The sequence below is a fragment of the Xenopus laevis genome, chromosome 2S, assembly GCF_017654675.1.
Source record: "Xenopus laevis strain J_2021 chromosome 2S, Xenopus_laevis_v10.1, whole genome shotgun sequence".
In the NCBI taxonomy this organism is placed as follows: domain Eukaryota; kingdom Metazoa; phylum Chordata; class Amphibia; order Anura; family Pipidae; genus Xenopus; species Xenopus laevis.
This window is the reverse complement of record NC_054374.1, coordinates 86,043,159-86,062,601: the sequence shown is the minus strand read 5'-3', so window position 1 is coordinate 86,062,601 and position 19,443 is coordinate 86,043,159. Positions and strand designations below refer to the sequence as shown.

General features: G+C 37.3%; 1 protein-coding gene across 2 annotated transcripts in view; it reads right to left on the bottom strand.

Annotated features, from left to right (window-relative positions):
* Positions 1-19,443, bottom strand: part of srrm3.S (serine/arginine repetitive matrix 3 S homeolog) — a 193,952-nt gene that overhangs the window by 95,129 nt on the left and 79,380 nt on the right. For both annotated transcript variants that reach the window (XM_018249637.2, XM_018249638.2), the window contains exon 3: positions 7,310-7,569. In XM_018249637.2, coding sequence (XP_018105126.1) covers positions 7,310-7,533 — 224 coding nt within the window. In that variant the 5' untranslated portion in view covers positions 7,534-7,569. The remainder of the gene's footprint in view (positions 1-7,309; positions 7,570-19,443) is intronic.

The window sequence follows — 19,443 nt, the reverse complement described above, 5'->3', positions numbered from 1 at the left end:
CTCTCACCTCTTCTAACAAGCACTTACACCCCAGGTAAAGCTATGCTACTCGTGACAGTAGTGCAGTGTCAGCAGGTGCAGGGATGCCTCACAAATTACACATATTGTGTTCTGTGACATCTTATTGGAACAACCTAATTTTTACATTTAAAAAAAATGATAGCATGCATTTGTTCCTCTGTTCAATTACATTTTGTTACTTGAGATGTTTTATGTAAATGTATTGTTGACACTGGAGGTACAATTAATGGTCCTCCAAATATTTTTATAACTCCCAGTCTATTCAGAGCCTCTGTATAATTATTTGTATCCCATCATTATTTTAATATAATCTGGCTCTTAAAAATGGGTTATTACATTATTATAATAGGTCCACTTCATGTATAAAGATGTGTAACACTGGCATAGAAGGAGAAGAGTCAAGATATATGAACTTGACATTGTTAATGATCAAGAACCAATTCCTGATTCATGCTGCAGCCAGAAAGAACTATGGCCTGAATCCATAATGCACTTTGGAAATGCATGGGCTACTATCTTGTCTGTAACCCAGTCTGTCCTACTTCAGGTATTTAGGGCCTAGACATTCTAGATGTTAAGTTAAATTTCATAAACTTATTTGTAGCTGCTATGGTAACTTTGTGATTCTGTACTGTCATGTGTACTGCACATAACAACTGAATTGGAAACTCACAGAATATGGAATACAGGTACTTAATATAAGTTTTAAGCCATGGGTTTGCGGCAATCCTTGCATACCGTGTAACATTACTAAGAATCTCCATTTTTTCATATTACCTTGCTATCTAGATGCAAATGCTGTTTTTTTAAAAAAAACACACTGACATCTAAGAACAAAATTACTTAAGTACATTCTCGTTTAATTCTAGGAAACTTTTATCTACTATTGAAGTAATGTTCCTATTTTATGTATAAATATGTTGCTTGGCAACCTTGTAACAATTTGACAACCAGCATCCTTTTTCCTAAAGGTCTGATAAACACACACAGTGTGTTAGGAACAAGAGAATATTTCATTTTTAATGCGTGTTACATTTCTAAAGGCTCGATCAATACGATGAATTTGCTGGAGCTAAAAATAGAAAAAAACAGAGAGGTACACAATATTTTGTATGCTTTTTTTCATGTAAAAGTGGCATTAACACCTGCAGATAAAACGTGAATTGCAGCACTTGCCATTTTGCTCATATTTTGTATCAACTGTTTGAGAGATATGTACATGTAGTAGCATGTTATATTAGGCACATCACATCCCCATGAGGGCTTTTGTAACAAAGTTAATTGGATAGGCAAACAGTTTCTGTAATAAGCAACAATTCTGCATATATAGTGCTATTCCAATTGCATTTTATAGCAGCGGTCAGCACAGACAGCCAAGTATACATACATATTTTGAAAATGAGCATCTTGTTGTCAAGTTTGTTTACTTTTTGCTATTTTAATTTTATATTCTGCATAGGTGGCAAGTTATATTTCAAGAATACATAAAATCTAAGGCAATATCTGTTGCCTTATAATCCCAAGCAACAAGAACAGCAATTGATTTACAAAACTAATACAGTCATGATCCGAATATAAATTGTGTTTTCATTCTGCAAAGGTTTTCTTAGCCCATCGCTTAGCAGCCATGTACATACTTTTTGTGGCTCATGGCTACACTTCTGGATAGGGATGACACCTATGAAACATACAGTTACATTTTCACACAGGCTGTTTGGTTCAAAATTGCCATGTTTCAGCATTATGAAACCAGGACAAAACTCTGCCACCTGAAATTTGTCCAATTTTGGCCCACCAAATATGTGCCCAAAGCATAAGTAGTGATGAGCGATGGACCTTCTACCAGAAATGCTCAAGCATGTGTTTTTGAAAGGAGGTCCATCTTACACTATTGTTCATCTGGGTACAGTGGTGTTCCATTGCTAATGAAACAATGAACATTTAAATGTTGAAAAACACAAATTTTGCCAACAGCATGTATTTCATCCTCCATTAAAATCAAGTGCAAGGTAATGTCCTATTATTACAGAAGTCAAAACTGCTTGTTTAAATAGCATAATGTGGAAAGTAACAGCATAATATTTCACAGCTTTTTGGAAAGATAATAGATTCCACACACACACACACACATATATATAGGATAGTCACTGTTGATATACAGACAAACAACAGACAGACAGATAGATGATAAATAGATTATATATAGATAGATGATAGATAGATAGATAGATAGATAGATAGATAGATAGATAGATAGATAGATAGATAGATTAGATAGATAGATATTTTCAGGGCTGAATTTACATAGTGGGCACCCCTAGGCCCGATGACGTTCATTGTCCCTGTCTGCTCTCTTTTATTCGTGCAAATTTTCATCAGGACCAGGGTATTGGCTAAAAAACTATTTTATCTCCTGTGCATCCCCAGTGTTTCTGAACCAATGTGGATATGGTTGGGAAGCATGCTGCCCCCTAAAACCCCGCCGCCCTAGGCCTTTGTGGCCTCTCCACAAATCTGTGCCTGGGTAAGTTAATATGAATCAGTTAAGTAAAAAAAATTTTACAATTAAAAAAGCACATAAGAAACAGCCGAATTTGCCTCATATTGCCCTGAAACTCTAATAATCTATGTAGCGTTATTTGATTTATATTAATTATATGCAAACACTCATATAAATTAAACATTGCATACATCTATAATTAGCAAGATGCTGATTAATAGAATGAAGTGGTACTTATGGAGAATGTGATTTACAAATTCAAGGGATTCAATTACTGACTGTAAATTGTACTGTGCTGTACAAAGGTTTTGCATTGAAAATAATGTAAGGCTTTACAGGAAAGCTGCACAAGAAAGATTAGCTACATGCCAAATAACTATGATTAAGGCCCTATCAAGGAAAGAAATGCATTAGATGAATTCACGTTAATGCTCAATTTACCTCATTCTGCTGGAATACCTAAGCAAAGAATAATTACAATAAAATATTATATCTCATTAAAGTACAGCTGGCGGAGACCTAGTAACAAACCTAGTTCATTAATAAAATGACTTGTCCCAGTTGTGGAGTAGCCCCAGTAACCCGGTTACATCCCTCACCAAGTCATCACTACACACCTAGGGACACACAGTGGTACATCGCCTAATATCACCCCCCAATGGCCACCATGAAAACTGCCTGAAAGTTCAAACACAAGGTCAAAAATATTATTGACTGAAAAAATACTCAGGGTCCAGGCCATGGGGTCTCTTGTAGTGTAGTTATGCTACTGACAATATTAATCTACATCTACCTGTTACCTGAGATTCACAAATCCCTAGAGAGCACAACACATCCACCAAAACTTTATTTTACAGTGTTAAAATGGCTATTTATCAAATCACAACTGCCTTCAATGCTACCCTCATGTCTTGAATACAATGACTAGCAATTTTTGCAGTATGGTGAATTAAAAATCATTTTTAAAATCCGCAATCATAAAAAGACAGACAGCAGAATATATTCTCTGCACTCACCAATATCAATATAAAAATGACTTTAAATTGCCCTCCCCTTTACATAAAATAGCTACATTGAACAGTAATGAAAAAATAAGCAGACACACCCAAAATCCCAAATGTACAGGTCAAATAAAGGGGAAAATGTCTTTGTTTTCTTTAAATTTCTTTTAAAAAGCCTTGCACTTTCGTGCTGCAAGGTACTTAGTCATAGCCTTGCAGCACAAAAAGGCAAGTACATGTAAGAATAATAAATATTTTTCCACTTTATTTGACCTGTAGGTTGTTTTTTACTGGTTTAATCCAGGTTTGGGGGTTGGCACCAGAACTCAATGTTTCTACTAGTGAGTTCATACAAATTCTACATCTGGGGGTTCATTTTTTTCTACTGTAGCTACACTGAACAGCCAATGCACACCCATCACCATCTTGACAAAATTGAAATATACAAACATATAATCCCTTATTACCCTGTTGCGGAAAATGTTTCAATGTCCTTTAATATATTGATATGGATGAGTACAGAGGATCTCTTGTTCTATCTGTATAAAGAATAAAGTCACAACATAATTGAACCCCTACTTTATAATTAAAAAATATTTAGAGTGAGCACAAATCTGCTGTTGTCTATAAAAGAAATACAGCCGTATTTCCATGCAGCTTGTACTATTTCTGTAACTCAAATAAAATAATAAATAAATAAAAATCTACTTGCATGAAAAGAATGGAAACCACGAAGGCAGCACAATGCATCAGGGACCAGTGGTGTTTGGCTTAATTTATTTGTTTGTTTTTATTTAATAAGGAATAAGATGCATTGGACCATGAATACTGTGGCTATAATTACCTTTCAGATTTCTGTTGCCTGGCATAAAAGCTTATCCTTGCTCACTGTAACTCTTTCAAGCAGTTATGATCACATGATTTATAGCTGCGTACCCACCATCATTTAAATCACTGTTTTTCTTTTATATACAATGGATTTTACTTGCTTGCATAGAGCCAGAAAATAAATACAATGATAAAATTAATGCTGTGATGAAAGAAAAAAACAATTATTGGCGTAACTGATTTTGAGATAAAAAATAAACTGTGACTAAGGAAATCTGTGTTTAAAATCTTAGCCAGGAACTCATTCATCTAGATTATTTATTAATATCATGCAATTATGGCATGTTTCTGTTTCTGTCAGTAATTACCCTAATACTCCAAATGTGAAGTATGATCTGTTGAACAGATTCCATTCATTTAAGATGCACAGCCATAGAATACTTAATAGATGAGATTGAATAAAGCCAAGTGCCCAGCAAGTCAAAATTTCAAGTGGATTCTTTTTCACTACACCAAAGACAGGCAAAATTATATAATGGATTATAAGGACTTTTCATAAATTAGAACAGAGTGTGATTTTGGCCTTTACACGCCATCAGATAAACCTAGCAGCCCATTAGGGCAGTGGTTAGCATTACTACTTTGCAAAGCTGGTTCGGTCCTAGCCAGGGAAACAGCAGTAAACATTTTGTGGGGGTTATTTACAATTTGTAGGGTAAAGTGAAAAAAAGTGCAATCTGGTATATTTTTTGCACTTTGCATATTGCTGCAGGTCTTTGTGCACCAAACCAGAAAGAAGGGGATCGAACTGTGTGTCCTTTGCTGCAGTTTGAAGAACTGACACAACTCTCTGTGCTCCAGGTATTGAGCACTGAGACCCACATTCACCCCATAAATACAGTGCTACCTCTGTTTGGCAGCTTTGTATTCATGAGGGACAGATGGCAAAGAATGTAGACCTCTTCCCATCTCCTACCCATCCCCTTACTTTTATTCATACAATTTAAGATGCATCGGTGGACACAGGCTACAAAAGAGCCCTGTACTGTACTTACTACCTACCTACAGATAAGCATAATAACAATACCAACCTACATTAAATTAGTTTACAAATAGAACATTGCAAATTGAGGTTGAAAAATGTCAGAGCTTGCTGCAGCATTAATAAAACATTTAAAAAGTTCAATATTGGAAATACTGAATCAATTTACAGAATAAAAAAGGCATCAAGAGGGACTATGAATTGCATGTTGGGGTTGTTTTCTCTGGAAAAAAGGCGCTTACACTTTACAAGTACATTAGAGGACATTATAGACAAATAGCAGGGGACCATAAAGTGGATCACCGTACCAGAGGCCACCCCTTTAGACTAGAAGCAACGTAGGGGGTTCTTTACAGTCAGGACAGTGAGGTTGTGGAATGCACTGCCGGGTGATGTTGTGATGGCTGATTCTGTTAATGCCTTTAAGAATGGCTTGGATGATTTTTTGGACAGACATAATATCAAAGGCTATTGTGATACTAAACTCTATAGTTAGTATAGATATGGGTTTATATACTGTGTGTGAAGGTATGGAGGGGTGTGTGTATGGATGCTGGGTTTTCATTTGGAGGGGTTGAACTTGATGGACTTTGTTTTTTTTCAACCCGATTTAACTATGTAACTATGTATAAAAAAAATGAACAGAAGACAAGGGGTCTGCTGCTTTTGGGAGTTGCTTTGTCCAAAAGTAATTTTATTTTAAATATCAATGTTTTATCTGCTGTGCAAATCAGATCCTGGTTCTATTCATCACTAGGGCAAAATGCATAAAGACCAAAATTGGTTAAACTGTAACTGTATCCATGGGTTTATTAATCTGAAACAACTTTTTCAAAAAAAATATCTTCCTGTGATGGTAAACCCAATTGTTATTTGCAATGACTCTACAATATAATCATCTGCAGGGCCAGAACTTGGGGTAGGCTGAAGAAGCATGTGCCCAGGGCACTAGGCACATACCATTTCAGTTGGCTACCCCTCATCTGGCCCTTATGTCTTCACTGCCCACTCATTGTTTTCCTACCCGCAGTAGTCACAGCATGGGGTGGGGGGGGCTGAGCAAAGCAGCCAGCCAAGTTGCCTAGGGTGTCACAAAGTAGTCAGAAGAGTCAGGAGGCTGAATTAGTGAGATGGAAGAGTTACTAAAGGAACAGAAAAGGTGATCAATAGTACCAAAAGCTTTGAGGACTAATAGATTTGAATTGCAGGCACAATCAAGTTACCACTTATTTGAAAAGGAAGTTTCAGAAACATAAGCATTATAGCTGCACAGAAAAGGTCGAGCAGCTTGCATATTCAATATTCTGTGAGAGCATCGGAGTCAATTTTTTTTCCTTCAAGAATGATTGGAAAGCGATTACGCAAAGGAAAGAAACAGGTTGAATTTTTTTTTTAAAATACAAAAACAGTAATTTTATATTTCCCTTGTATTACAGAACACACACAAGTTTGGAATCTATGTTGACCACAAAATATAAATAATATATTATATATATATTATATTTATGTACAGTATATGCACTGAATTGCCCTTTATGCTATTGTTTAAACATCCTATTTTTAATTAGTTGATTTGACATTAGCTAGAGAACCAAATGGAAGTGCTTATATTGCGGTATTTTCAAGTATTCTACATTCTTTTGGCTTTATTTACAATATTTATCCAGTCTGGTTGTTAAACATTATAGCTTGATATAATTTATAGGCTATGTGGGCAAAATAATAGAAATCAGAGATGTCATACTTGCTACTTAATAGCTTTTGTGAACTACAACTTCCAGAGTTTCCTCAGAGCCTGCAGCTACTGGCAAAAACAGATGAAGAAGTTCAAAACAGTTAATTTGCCCCCAATTTGTTATCACTTTAATAAACTCTTTAATTCCTTATCCATTCTGCTGTAAATGAGACTTTACTTACCCCTGCTCCTCCATCATCTCCTGTAGCTCCATACACTTGAGCTCCACACGTCTCTTTCGCTCATGATCCAAGATTTCACGATGGGCTTTCTTCACAAGATTGGGCTCTGTTGTTCTTGACTCCTCTTCAGCCTTATGCCAAGTACCAGAAGCACAGGGTTGGGAGAACCCATTGGTGGTTTCTTGTGGAGAAGGCATCCTAGTACCATTGTTGCACACAGCCATTGCAACACCTTCCGTTATGTCCCTGCTCCACGGTTTCTGAGGAAAGTCACATAGATTCATTTTTAGTTAACTATTTCCTAATCTTAACAGCACCTCTACAAGCAAAAAAATAGGAGAAGGAAATTCTCTCCATGCTCCGAGTCTCTCAGTTAAATTAAAACTGACAACTTAATGGAGGAAGAGCAGTATTAATCTGCTTTTCTGCAAGTAAAGGACAGACATTCCCAGCTAAGCAGCACAAGTACAATTATGAGGGCAGAAAAGTCAATTCTCAGGTATTAAGGATTTGGTGGGAGGGCTGGTCGTGCGTAACAAGCAGTGAGAAAAGATTTCTGCAAACCCCATGGAGTAATAGTAGCAACTAATTGTAGAAGAAACAGGGGCTACATTAAAAGCAATTATACACATTGTAACACAAGTACGGATATACCTTAGAAGAACTGTTGATACAAAACTATTACATGTATTCACATAAGTAATTATTTCACAGCCCAGGGTGCAATTTTTTTTTTTCTCTTTGTGAATGAGAGCAAAATATCAACAAAAATTAGATTATAGAGTATAGAAACCAAGCATTTTATAATAAGCATATAGTTGATGCCTGAAATTATGAACATTTATCATACAGAAACCGTGTCAATGCATGACATTTATCAGGCTATTGCACTGTGTGTATATATATATCTATATATATATATCTATATATATATATATATATATATATATATATATATATATATATATATATATATATATATATATATATATATATATATATTGTCTGTATTTAACACAAAGAGGTAAATAAGCCAACAGTGGCATATAAATTTAACAAGGGGTAGGCAGGGTAGGCAGCCGCCTAGGGCACAATAACGGGGGGGGGCGCACTTCTCAGGGGGGAATTTTTTTTCCCATTATTAAAATTTATTTCCCATGATTGTCTTTAGTGTAAAAGCATGAATCTAAAAAAAATTGCACAAGGCCCACAAGGTCCCCAACCCCCTTAATCCATTCCTTGTATTAAAGCCAGCAGGTAGCGCTCCCCCACCCTGAGGGGCAAATTCACTAAGATTCGTAGTTGCGCCAGGCGTAACTTCGCCGCACTTCGCCGCACTTCGCCACACTTCGCCAGGCGTAGTTTCGCCAGCGCTTCGCAAATTCACTAAAATCCGAAGTTGCGCTCAGGGGTAGCGTAAGGTTGCAAAGTTGCGCTAGCGTTGATTCGCTAAGTAAAGCGAAGTTACGCTAGCAAAGGCTAATTTGCATACGGCGCCAAATTCAAATTTCAATGGAGGAATATGTATCAGCACTACAAATGGCTAGAAAAGCTTCAAAACATCAAATAAAAATTTAATTTCGCCCTACACATGTGCCCACTGTCTAGGTAAGTTGCCATGAGTCAGGAGATGTAGGGGGAAGGAGGGGAGCCCCAAAAAAATTTTCGATCTTTTTCAGCCTATCACCCATAATGTAGAAAACACGCCAGCGTTTTTTGGAACTTAGAAAAATTTTTGCCTTTTTTTGAAGCAATCCCTATTTACTCTATTGCGCTTTGCCTGGTCTGAGGTGGCGAAGGAAGTCTATCGTAAAAGGTAGCGTTCAGTACACTGTGCGCGTTAGTGAATTTGCGTAGTTACGTCGCTAGCGAAACTTCGCCAGGCGTAAGGGTGCAAAGTAACACTAGCGAAACTACGCCAGCGTTCGTTCGGCGCTTAGTGAATTTGCCCCTGAGAGTGTCCCTTGGTGATGCCTGCCTGCCTTCCATTCCACTGTGACACGCTAGAGCACATGCGCATTGGGCTGACGTCACTTAAAGTACAAAGGATTGGTTTGGTTGCACAGACAGGACCTGCTGACTCGGCGGCGGCGCTGAAGATCACAGTCACTAGAGAACTGCTTGCTGTCTGGCTCTGTACTGCTGGCTGGGGCCCTACTGGCTGTAATTGAACTTGAATTTGCTTGCTTTACTGGGCTGCTGGCACAGATCATGGGGGCTTGGGTTGGGGAGTTGGCACATAGGTACAGATGGGGGGGCTGCCTTGGGGGGCCATGTCTGGGCTGGCTGCTGGTACAGATGGGGGGAGCTGCCTTGGGGCCTTGATAGCTGCTAATGGGGGGCTGCCTTGGGTCCATGATAGCTGCTGGTACAGATGGGGGGGCTTGGGGCCATGGTGGCTGCTGGCACAGGTACAGATGGGGGACTTGGGCCAATATTGGTGGATAATGGCTGCTGGCACAGGTACATGGGGGCAGTGTGATGGCTGCTGGCAATGTTACATTGGGGCAACATGATGGCTGATGGCACAGGTGCCTGACACCATGACATCACAGTTTGCGAGTAAACCCTTCATTTGCACTTTGTTTGTTTGTTTACCAGGTTAAAAAATGTTTCTTTTTTGGTGTACCTTATTTTTGCTTGCAAACATTACATATTTATATAAATTAAAAGTTTCATTCAATAATGCGTTTTCTTATATTAAGAAAAAGTAATGGTAAGGTGGGAAATGCTAGGGGGGGGCGCTGATTGGAACCCTTGCCTAGGGTGCCAAACTACCTTGGCCTGGTTCTGGCTGGCAATCTAAATATAATCCTTTAATAGTGCTGCTAAGAGTTATGTTTACAATTGAACAAAGAATGATGGGAATATCAGTTCACATAGAGCAGTGATCCCCAACCAGTGGCTTGTAAGCAATATCTTGCGCACCAACCCCTTGGATGTTGTTCCCAGTGGCCTCATAACAGGGGCTTGTTTTTGAATTTCTTGTTTGGAGGCAAGTTTGGGATGTATAAAAACTAAGTGCACTGCCAGACAGACTTAAAATGTTGAGGACCCCCGACCTAGAGAGAACCAGGTTGTTAAGAGATATTGTTCTAGTCTGAGTTATGGCTTGAGGTATGGGATCCCTTTTTTGGAAACCTGTTAACCAGGAAGGTCATCCCTAGGGGGACCATTTACTAAGGGTCAAAGTGAATTTTCGAATTCAAAAACTTCGAATTTAAAAGTAATTTTTGGGTACTTTGACCATCGAATAGGCCAAAATTCGAGTTGAATTGAAAAAACTTCGACTTGGAAAGTCAAAGTACTGTCTCTTTAAAAAACTTCATTTCGACACTTCTCCAACTTAAATCTGCCGAATTGCTGTTTAGCCTATGGGGGATCTCCTATAAACTTTGGCTAAGATTTGAGTAGTCGAAGTATTTTTTTGTAAAATCATTAGATTCACAGTCTGCTAGAGTGAAATTCCGTCACTCCCCATTGCTTTCTATGGGATTTTATCATATTTATCAAAGGATGAACTTTCACTTTCAATTATTGATAAATACTCTTTTAAAAATCCCATTTAAATGAATGAAGAGTGGCGGAATTTCACTCTAGAGGACTGTGGCGACCTCTGACTTCACTCTTTGATAAATATACCCCTTAGTCGCATGCCCATGCAAGTGAACAAAATTGTATTCAGTAACATTCATTGCTCATGGCAGCAAAAGTGTTAGATATGCCATGATTTTATTGCACACATGTATTGGGTATCATGAACTGAATTGCATAAAAGATGGTTTACTGCTAAAACCAATTTCATTTTATGCTACTTTCCAAGAGAAGAAAACAAGACTTCATCACACTTTGCCATTTAGCAAGTAGTCCCGGTCATGTCTAGCCCGATGTCAGATTAAAAAATTAAATATAAAAAAATCAGTTTGCTCTTTTGAAAAAATGGATTTCAGTGCAGAAGTCTGCTGGAGTAGCACTATTAACTGATGCATTTTGAAAAAAACATGTTTTCCCATGACAGTATCCCTTTAAGATATTTTGTGCTTGCAACTTACTGATGTAGTTTATACAGTATATTTATATTTACCATCTATTATTAAACAGGTCTTTGTCAAGCCTATTCTTAAATAACCTGCATTTAGTCCTTCTGTCTCTCTACCTGCCTTTTCTGCATTCTTCTGCTAGCCTCTAAAAAGTCCTGGAACATTGTGTCTTCTCTTATTTTAATGGTGTCTAGTCACCATTTTCAACCTGTACACTCTTGTGAGACAGCCTTATGTAACATTACCGTATATACTCGAGTATAAGCCGACCCGAGTATAAGCCGAGGTACCTAATTTTACCTATGAAAACTGGGAAAACTTACTGACTCTAGTATAAGCCTAGACACAACTACAGCCCTGTCTCCCGGCAGCGCACATTCTGCCAAAGCGACCCCCCCCCCAGCGATCAACCGGACTTCTTTGCAAAGTTGATGGTGACAGAGAATTGCCAAACGGATTACTGTGTGCATTGTCCCACTGTCCCACTACCATGTGCAGAGGGTGCTGTGTGATATTGCCATCACTGTTAATCCTTCATATAACCAACAGAGGGCGATGTGTGATATTGCAGTCACTGTTATTCTTTTCATATAACCAACAGAGGGCGCACTGTTATTCTTTCATATAACCAACAGAGGGTGCTGTTTGATATTGCAGTCACTGTTATTCTTTCATATAACCAACAGATGGCGCTGTGTGATATTGCAGTCACTGTTATTCTTTCATATAACCAACAGAGGGCGCACTGTTATTCTTTCATATAAACAACAGAGGGTGCTGTGTGATATTGCAGTCACTGTTATTCTTTCATATAACCAACAGAGGGTGCTGTGTGATATTGCAGTCACTGTTATTCTTTCATATAACCAACAGAGGGCGCACTGTTATTCTTTCATATAACCAACAGAGGGTGCTGTTTGATATTGCAGTCACTGCTATTCTTTCATATAACCAACAGATGGCGCTGTGTGATATTGCAGTCACTGTTATTCTTTCATATAACCAACAGAGGGCGCACTGTTATTCTTTCATATAAACAACAGAGGGTGCTGTGTGATATTGCAGTCACTGTTATTCTTTCATATAACCAACAGAGGGTGCTGTGTGATATTGCAGTCACTGTTATTCTTTCATATAACCAACAGAGGGTGCTGTGTGATATCGCAGTCACTGTTATTCTTTCATATAACCAACAGAGGGCGCACTGTTATTCTTTCATATAACCAACAGAGGGCATTGTGGGATATTGCAGTCTCTCCCCAAGTGAACTGTTGGTATAGGAATGATTAAAAGTGACTGCAATCTCAGCTACTGCCCGCTGACCCGAGTATAAGCTGAGGTAGACTTTTTCAGCACATTTTGGATGCTGAAAAACTCGGCTTATACTCGAGTATATGCGGTACATATGAACTTTTGAATGCCTAGGCCAAAAATCACTTATATATTCTGATCCTCCTGGATTTATCCTCAGCAACTAATGCTGTCAATCATTCCCTTCTAATTCTTCAGTGCCTCAAGATTCAGAACTTGGCCCTATGTTGTTTTCCTGGTACATGCTTTATCTAGTAAAGTATAAATATAATTTGTTTGCAAACTGTAGCCAGATATTTTAGATAACCCTTCACAAACAGCTAACATTCCAACTCATAAAATAAAATGGGTCCGATTCATTATATGCCAAATCTTAAAGAGATACTATTATCCTGCTACCTCTATCTAATAAGCTACCCAGAAACCCACATCTCCCCACATCAGTCTGTCTTACATTCTACTGCTAGAATCCTTCATTCAAAGTTTTTTTTTTATTGATGATTTTCTTTACAGCATTTATATTAGTCAACATTTTGAATTTGTACATATAACATTCAGATGCTCTCCTACGCAGAGGGGAGCGCTCATGGTATGAACAGTTGTACTGTACACAAATATATTGTATTGCTTCTTTTATATATTTATATATAAGTATTGTAAAAAATTGTGTATCATTAAAGTTAACAATTAAAGGGTTCCATTTTTACTTTATCTTAAGATTCCTACTTTCCATTTCGATTTTACAAATGAAGGAATTCCCTCATATAACTGTTATATAATATAATATAAAAATGGTAATAACTGTAGATCAATGTTATCGTTGACTAGCATAAGTTGACCAAGGGGTCCAAATCTCAATATAAGTATTGTATGTGTCTGAGGTAATACTCAGCAATCTCTCATTTACCATGATCCAGTTCATTTCAATATGAAACATATTTAAGGGGAGTGAACATTTTTTCCAAGAGACAGCTATAGTTTGTTTTGCTGCTGTGAAGATAAATTGAATCAGTTTTCATTGGCATTTATTCGGTACTCCAATTTGCTTATTAAGTAAAACCTGAGAGGGATCCTTGCGGATTTTAATCCCTTTGATTGTATCAATTAATGTGAATATTCTGTATACTGTACGTAACATTTTCCCCTTTTCACCACATTTTCTAAAGCAAAGCCGGCTGCAGTTATGATAATATTTATGTAATTTAGCAGGGACATATACCATCATATTGGACCCATAATGGAAGGTTAGGGTGATAAAAATAAATTATTGGCATGATAATAATATTGCAAATTAGGAAAATTAAGCCTTCTCCTGTTTTTTGCTATAAACAAGCTTTTCTGTGATAGTCCTGCTTTTTTCCTACCCCATATAAAATATTTTATTTTTTTTTTGCATCGTATTTAAGGTTTGTATCTCTAACTTTTAAGCAAACAATAGCTTACAAAATGTTTCTCTCAACTTTCAAAGCCCTTTATTTCTCTGCAATATATCTCTAGTAGTCTCTCCATATGTTCCTGGAAGTTTTGTTTGTTCCATTTATAGCCATTGACTTTTCACAACTTTGCAATTAAACAAAATCTGTAGCATTGTCACTCTAGTGATATGATGATTTACAATCCTTCATTGCCTTATGTCTTACCTTTAGGGCACAAACACTTCCAGTTTTACCCATGAATCATGTGGTAGACTGCTTTCCCCACTAGCAAAACACTCATTCCCCATCACCATTAATTTCTTAAAGGAGAAATAAACCCTAAAAATTAATATGGCTTAAAACGCCATATTTTATATACTGCACTCATTGCACCAGCCTAAAGTTTCAGCTTCTTAATAGCAGCAATGATCCAGGACTTCGAACTTGTCACAGGGGGCCCCACATGCTGGGCAGCAAACTGGGCAGCAAACTGGAAAATGAGGTTCAATGTTGATAAATGCAAGGTTATGCACTTTGGCAAAAATAATATAAATGCAAGTTATACACTAAATGGCAATGTGTTGGGAGTTTCCTTAAATGAAAAGGATCTAGGGGTCTTTGTAGATAACACGTTGTCTAATTCTGGGCAGTGTCATTCTGTGGCTACTAAAGCAAATAAAGTTCTGTCTTGCATAAAAAAGGGCATTAACTGAAGGGATGAAAACATAATTATGCCTCTTTATAGGTCCCTGGTAAGGCCTCATCTGGAGTATGCAGTTCAGTTTTGGACTCCAGTCCTTAAGAGGGATATAAATGAGCTGGAGAGAGTGCAGAGACGTGCAACTAAATTGGTTAGAGGGACGGAAGACTTAAATTATGAGGGTAGACTGTCAAGGTTGGGGTTGTTTTCTCTGGAAAAAAGGCGCTTGCGAGGGGACATGATTACACTTTACAAGTACATTAGAGGACATTATAGACAAATGGCAGGGGACCTTTTTACCCATAAAGTGGATCACCGTACCAGAGGCCACCCCTTTAGACTAGAAGAAAAGAACTTTCATTTGAAGCAACGTAGAGGGTTCTTCACAGTCAGGACAGTGAGGTTGTGGAATGCACTGCCGGGTGATGTTGTGATGGCTGATTCAGTTAATGCCTTTAAGAATGGCTTGGATGATTTTTTGGACAGACATAATATTAAAGGCTATTGTGATACTAAACTCTATAGTTAATATAGGTATGGGTATATAGAATTTTAATTAAAAGTAGGGAGGGGTGTGTGTATGGATGCTGGGTTTTCATTTGGAGGGGTTGAACTTGATGGACTTTGTCTTTTTTCAACCCAATTTAACTATGTAACTAACTATGTAACTATGTAACATGTTCAGTGGGCTCAGTGCAGCTCTTAAGAAGCTAAGCTTAGGGGTCAGCGCAAATTATCAAGCAAAAATTAGGTTGGTCTGTAATATAAGTTGATGCTACAGGGCTGATTTTTAAATTCTGATACTAGTTGCACTGGGTTCTGTGCTGCCATGTAGTAATTACAGTGCCTGTATTAATTACTAATCAGCCTTATATTGTGACATTTATATTCTATGTGTACAGTTTATTGTGAGTGGTCGCTAAGCTCAGTAAGTGACAGCAGCACAGACCATGTGCAGTGAATCAGCAGAAAAGCAGATGGGGAGCTACTGGGGAATTTTCAGAGACACAGATCTTCCCTGCTAAAGGACTGTTGTTGCCTTGGGCTGGTTCAAAAGCCTTTAAATATGTCTTATGTGTTATTCCTTTAAATATGGAATAACACATAAGACAATAAATCAAAGTTTATAAGTTAGGGAATACCAAAGAATTTATTGTGCTGGCTAATTTAGTAGGTGAAAAAAAATTCCTTTATGAGGGTGTCAGTCTTACAATATTTACTAGTATAAAGAGATGAATAAGGCAATGGCAAACATTAAATGAGTAATAAAATACCAGCAAAAGGCTCATTAGGTGGACAAACAGTAAAAATTGTAAGAATTTAGCAATCATTTGTTGTTTTGACTTCCTAACTCTCCAGAAAACAAGCTGGAGAAAGTGCTCTGACTGTCCCCAAAAGCTGCTTGTTCAAAAATGCAATTACTGCTTCCATGGAAACAGTTTCTGACTGACCTAAACCTCAGGCTACAATGTCAGATCCAATACAGCAAAATTCCCAAAGGGAAAACATATCTGTTTTCCACTTCCCTAAAACTCTTATATTACTGAAAGCTCTGATACAAAAATCCAATTTCCTATTATATTTCAGAGTTTGTTAAGTTCCTTAGATATTATATATTACATATTACATAAACAGTTCCATAAAATAAATAATTTTTCAAGTTATTATACTATATGGTATGTGCTTTTTTTCAGCACAACTAGCAAGCTCCATTTTTTAATTATTCGTGATGTAAAAATGTCGATGGTTTGCAGATAATAGTAAAATGCTTTTTCAGAGAGAAGTTTAGCATACTAAGAAAAGTTGCTTCCCTGAAAGACTGGAAAAAAAACCCTTGACATTACTTTAAAAGATATGCAACTGTAAAAAAAAAGTTATTTTTGCAAAAATTCAATTAACATAAATATCAAGAGAAAAAATCAAGAAAATTAATTTAGTTGTAATTACAAACAATAGTCACACAGAACAAGTAAAAATAAACTATTAAAAAAGTGGACACGCCACATGAGACACGCCACAGGAATAGAGACAGGTTTATTATTGCCATGGAGGAGAGGTATGTTACCTGATGGGGCTGGGGCTGTGTCATTAAATGTTGGCTGTCATTCATTGCTTGAGACAATATACCTTGAAATGCTAGGGCACTTTGTCTTGAAATGCTGGGGACAGTATCATTAAATACTGAGGCCATTGAGTCATTCAATTCTGGGGCCTCTGTGTCATGAAATGCTGAGGCATGTGTGAGTACAGAAGTTGGAGTGGTCTATGTTTAAGTGGGCATAGTAAAAGGAGGTGATCTTAAGTGTGCATGTGTGTTTTACATTGATGAGTGTAGCTTAATAAATAAATGTTGGGACTTTTTCCCTTCAACAACTGGTTAGCAATATGTAAATAACTTGGACTTTAAGTTTAAAATTGTACATTTTATTTATTGGCAAAAAATTATATGCATCAAAAGTTCCCTAGAATATTCTTTTATATACTGTACAGCTGGTTTATACTGTATAGGTGATGTTTCCTGTCACATACTGAAAAACAGGGGCTTCCACATTGAATAAATCATAGGGCAGAGTTCCAGTTTTTTCTTTATAACCTTCACAATGTTCATTTGAGTTTTTAAATTTGATGCAAACCAAAGTTGTGACTTTTATTACAGCAATTCCCATAAAAGTAGAAAAAAGCACACAATACCCATCGAACTTTGCACATACAACATGTAAAGTAACTGCAGAGAGAAAAAAAAAGATAAATGGAATCAATCAAAACCTGAGATATTTTGGTCTTTGTTTCATTTGCCCCTACCAAGAAAATCTGACTTATTATAATGGCTATACAACTATAATAATTAAAAAAGCCCCTGCTGTTTACTAGATATCTACATTTGTATTACGCAATTAACCTTTAAGTTGAACAGGCATCCTGGCATTTGTATTTATCGATAAAATGGTAGTTAGATTCCTGAATTAACCAAAATGCCAAGCAATGTATTCTGCTTTTCTAATTCATTTTAGGAAATAAAAATATACAATATTTGTTTTGACCAGTTTGCCACTGTTTTTGATTCAACGAAACAAGCTGCTTTAACAAGTAGTATGATTGGATCAAAGTTTTGATATCACTCAGTTGAGAAAGAACTATAGCAACAGTGTATAATGGCAATCAATTTCACGGAAGACTGCAGAATTTTATAAAATGGAATAATTTGTCCCAAACACTCTCCTGAGGCGTGCTGAATTCCTGAGGACAATATGCTTGGTTCTGAATACAAATTCTTTCAATTATATTACCGCAAATTGACAAATGATGATAGTCATCACTAAATATGTTTCTTGCCCTGTGTATTGGCAGATTAAAATATCATTTTGTGTTTGTGTGATATTTCAGTTCTTTCACAGCGAAGTAAGTGTATCAAAAGTCCAAATTTCTTGCACTTTTGTGTATCATAAAATGCTAAGCCCTTTGTGTCATATGTTTCACATATGGCTGAACTTACTCACAGTGCATAATGCTGGAGCCATGGGGGGAAATTTACTAACCTGCGAAAATTCACCAGCGACGGCTTCACACCCATCGCTACACTTCGCCAGGCGAAAATTCGCTCAGACCACACTAATTTACTGAAATGCAAAGTTTCGTCCAGGGAGCCGAACACTGGTATATTTTCGCTAGCGTTATGTCGGCAATCAAAGAGAAGATGCGCTAGCGTTCAATAATGCCTAGTGCAACTTCGTTAGAGGTCTTCGCTCAGGCTAATTTGCATACAGCGGGAAATTATAACGTTTAGTGGATGTATATGTTGCAGCAAATAAATTACATTACACAAGTCCAGGGAACCTTAATAAAGAAAATATAGTTGTTATAATGCCCTACACATGAGCTCACTGTATAGTTTGTGTTCCATATGTTAGAAAATGTATGGGGGAACCCAGTTACCCAAAAAAAACATTTTTAAGGACTTTTGTAGGCTATCATTCTGAAAAAAGGAAAAGACGCCAGCATTTTTTGGGACTTAGAAATTTTTTCCACTAAAAATTGAGGAAGTCCTATGCACTCCATTGCAAGTTATGTGAAAGAGGTAACGTTCAGTAAAATCTGCATTTAGTGAATTTGCGGAGTTACGTCCATTTGCCAGAGCGAAAATTCGCCTGGCATTAGAGTGTGAAGCAACGCTATCTACTTCAATTGTGAAGTGACGTCACACTGGCAAATCATCACCAGCGTTAGTGACTTCGCCCTTTAGTAAATGTGCCCCATGGTGTCTTGCAATGTCTCATGAAATGGAGGATCAATGTATTAGAAAATGCTTGGGTCATTGTGTCACGAATTGCTGGAGACACCACGTGATATATTGCCTCGTACAGAGTGTCAAAAACCCTGGGGTCATTGTGTCTTGAAATGATGGGGATCACTGTAACCTTTGTTACTGACAGTCATGTATTCATTTATGTCTCAGAGAGAGTTTATCTTTAAAGGGATACTGTCATGGGAAAAAATATTTTCTCAAAATGCATCAGTTAATAGTGCTGCTCCAGCAGAATGCTGCACTGAAATCCATTTCTCAAAAGAGCAAACAGATTTTTTTATATTTAATTTTGAAATCCAACATGGGTCTAGACATATTGTCAGTCTCCCAGCTGCCCCCAGTCATGTGACTTGTGCTCTGATAAA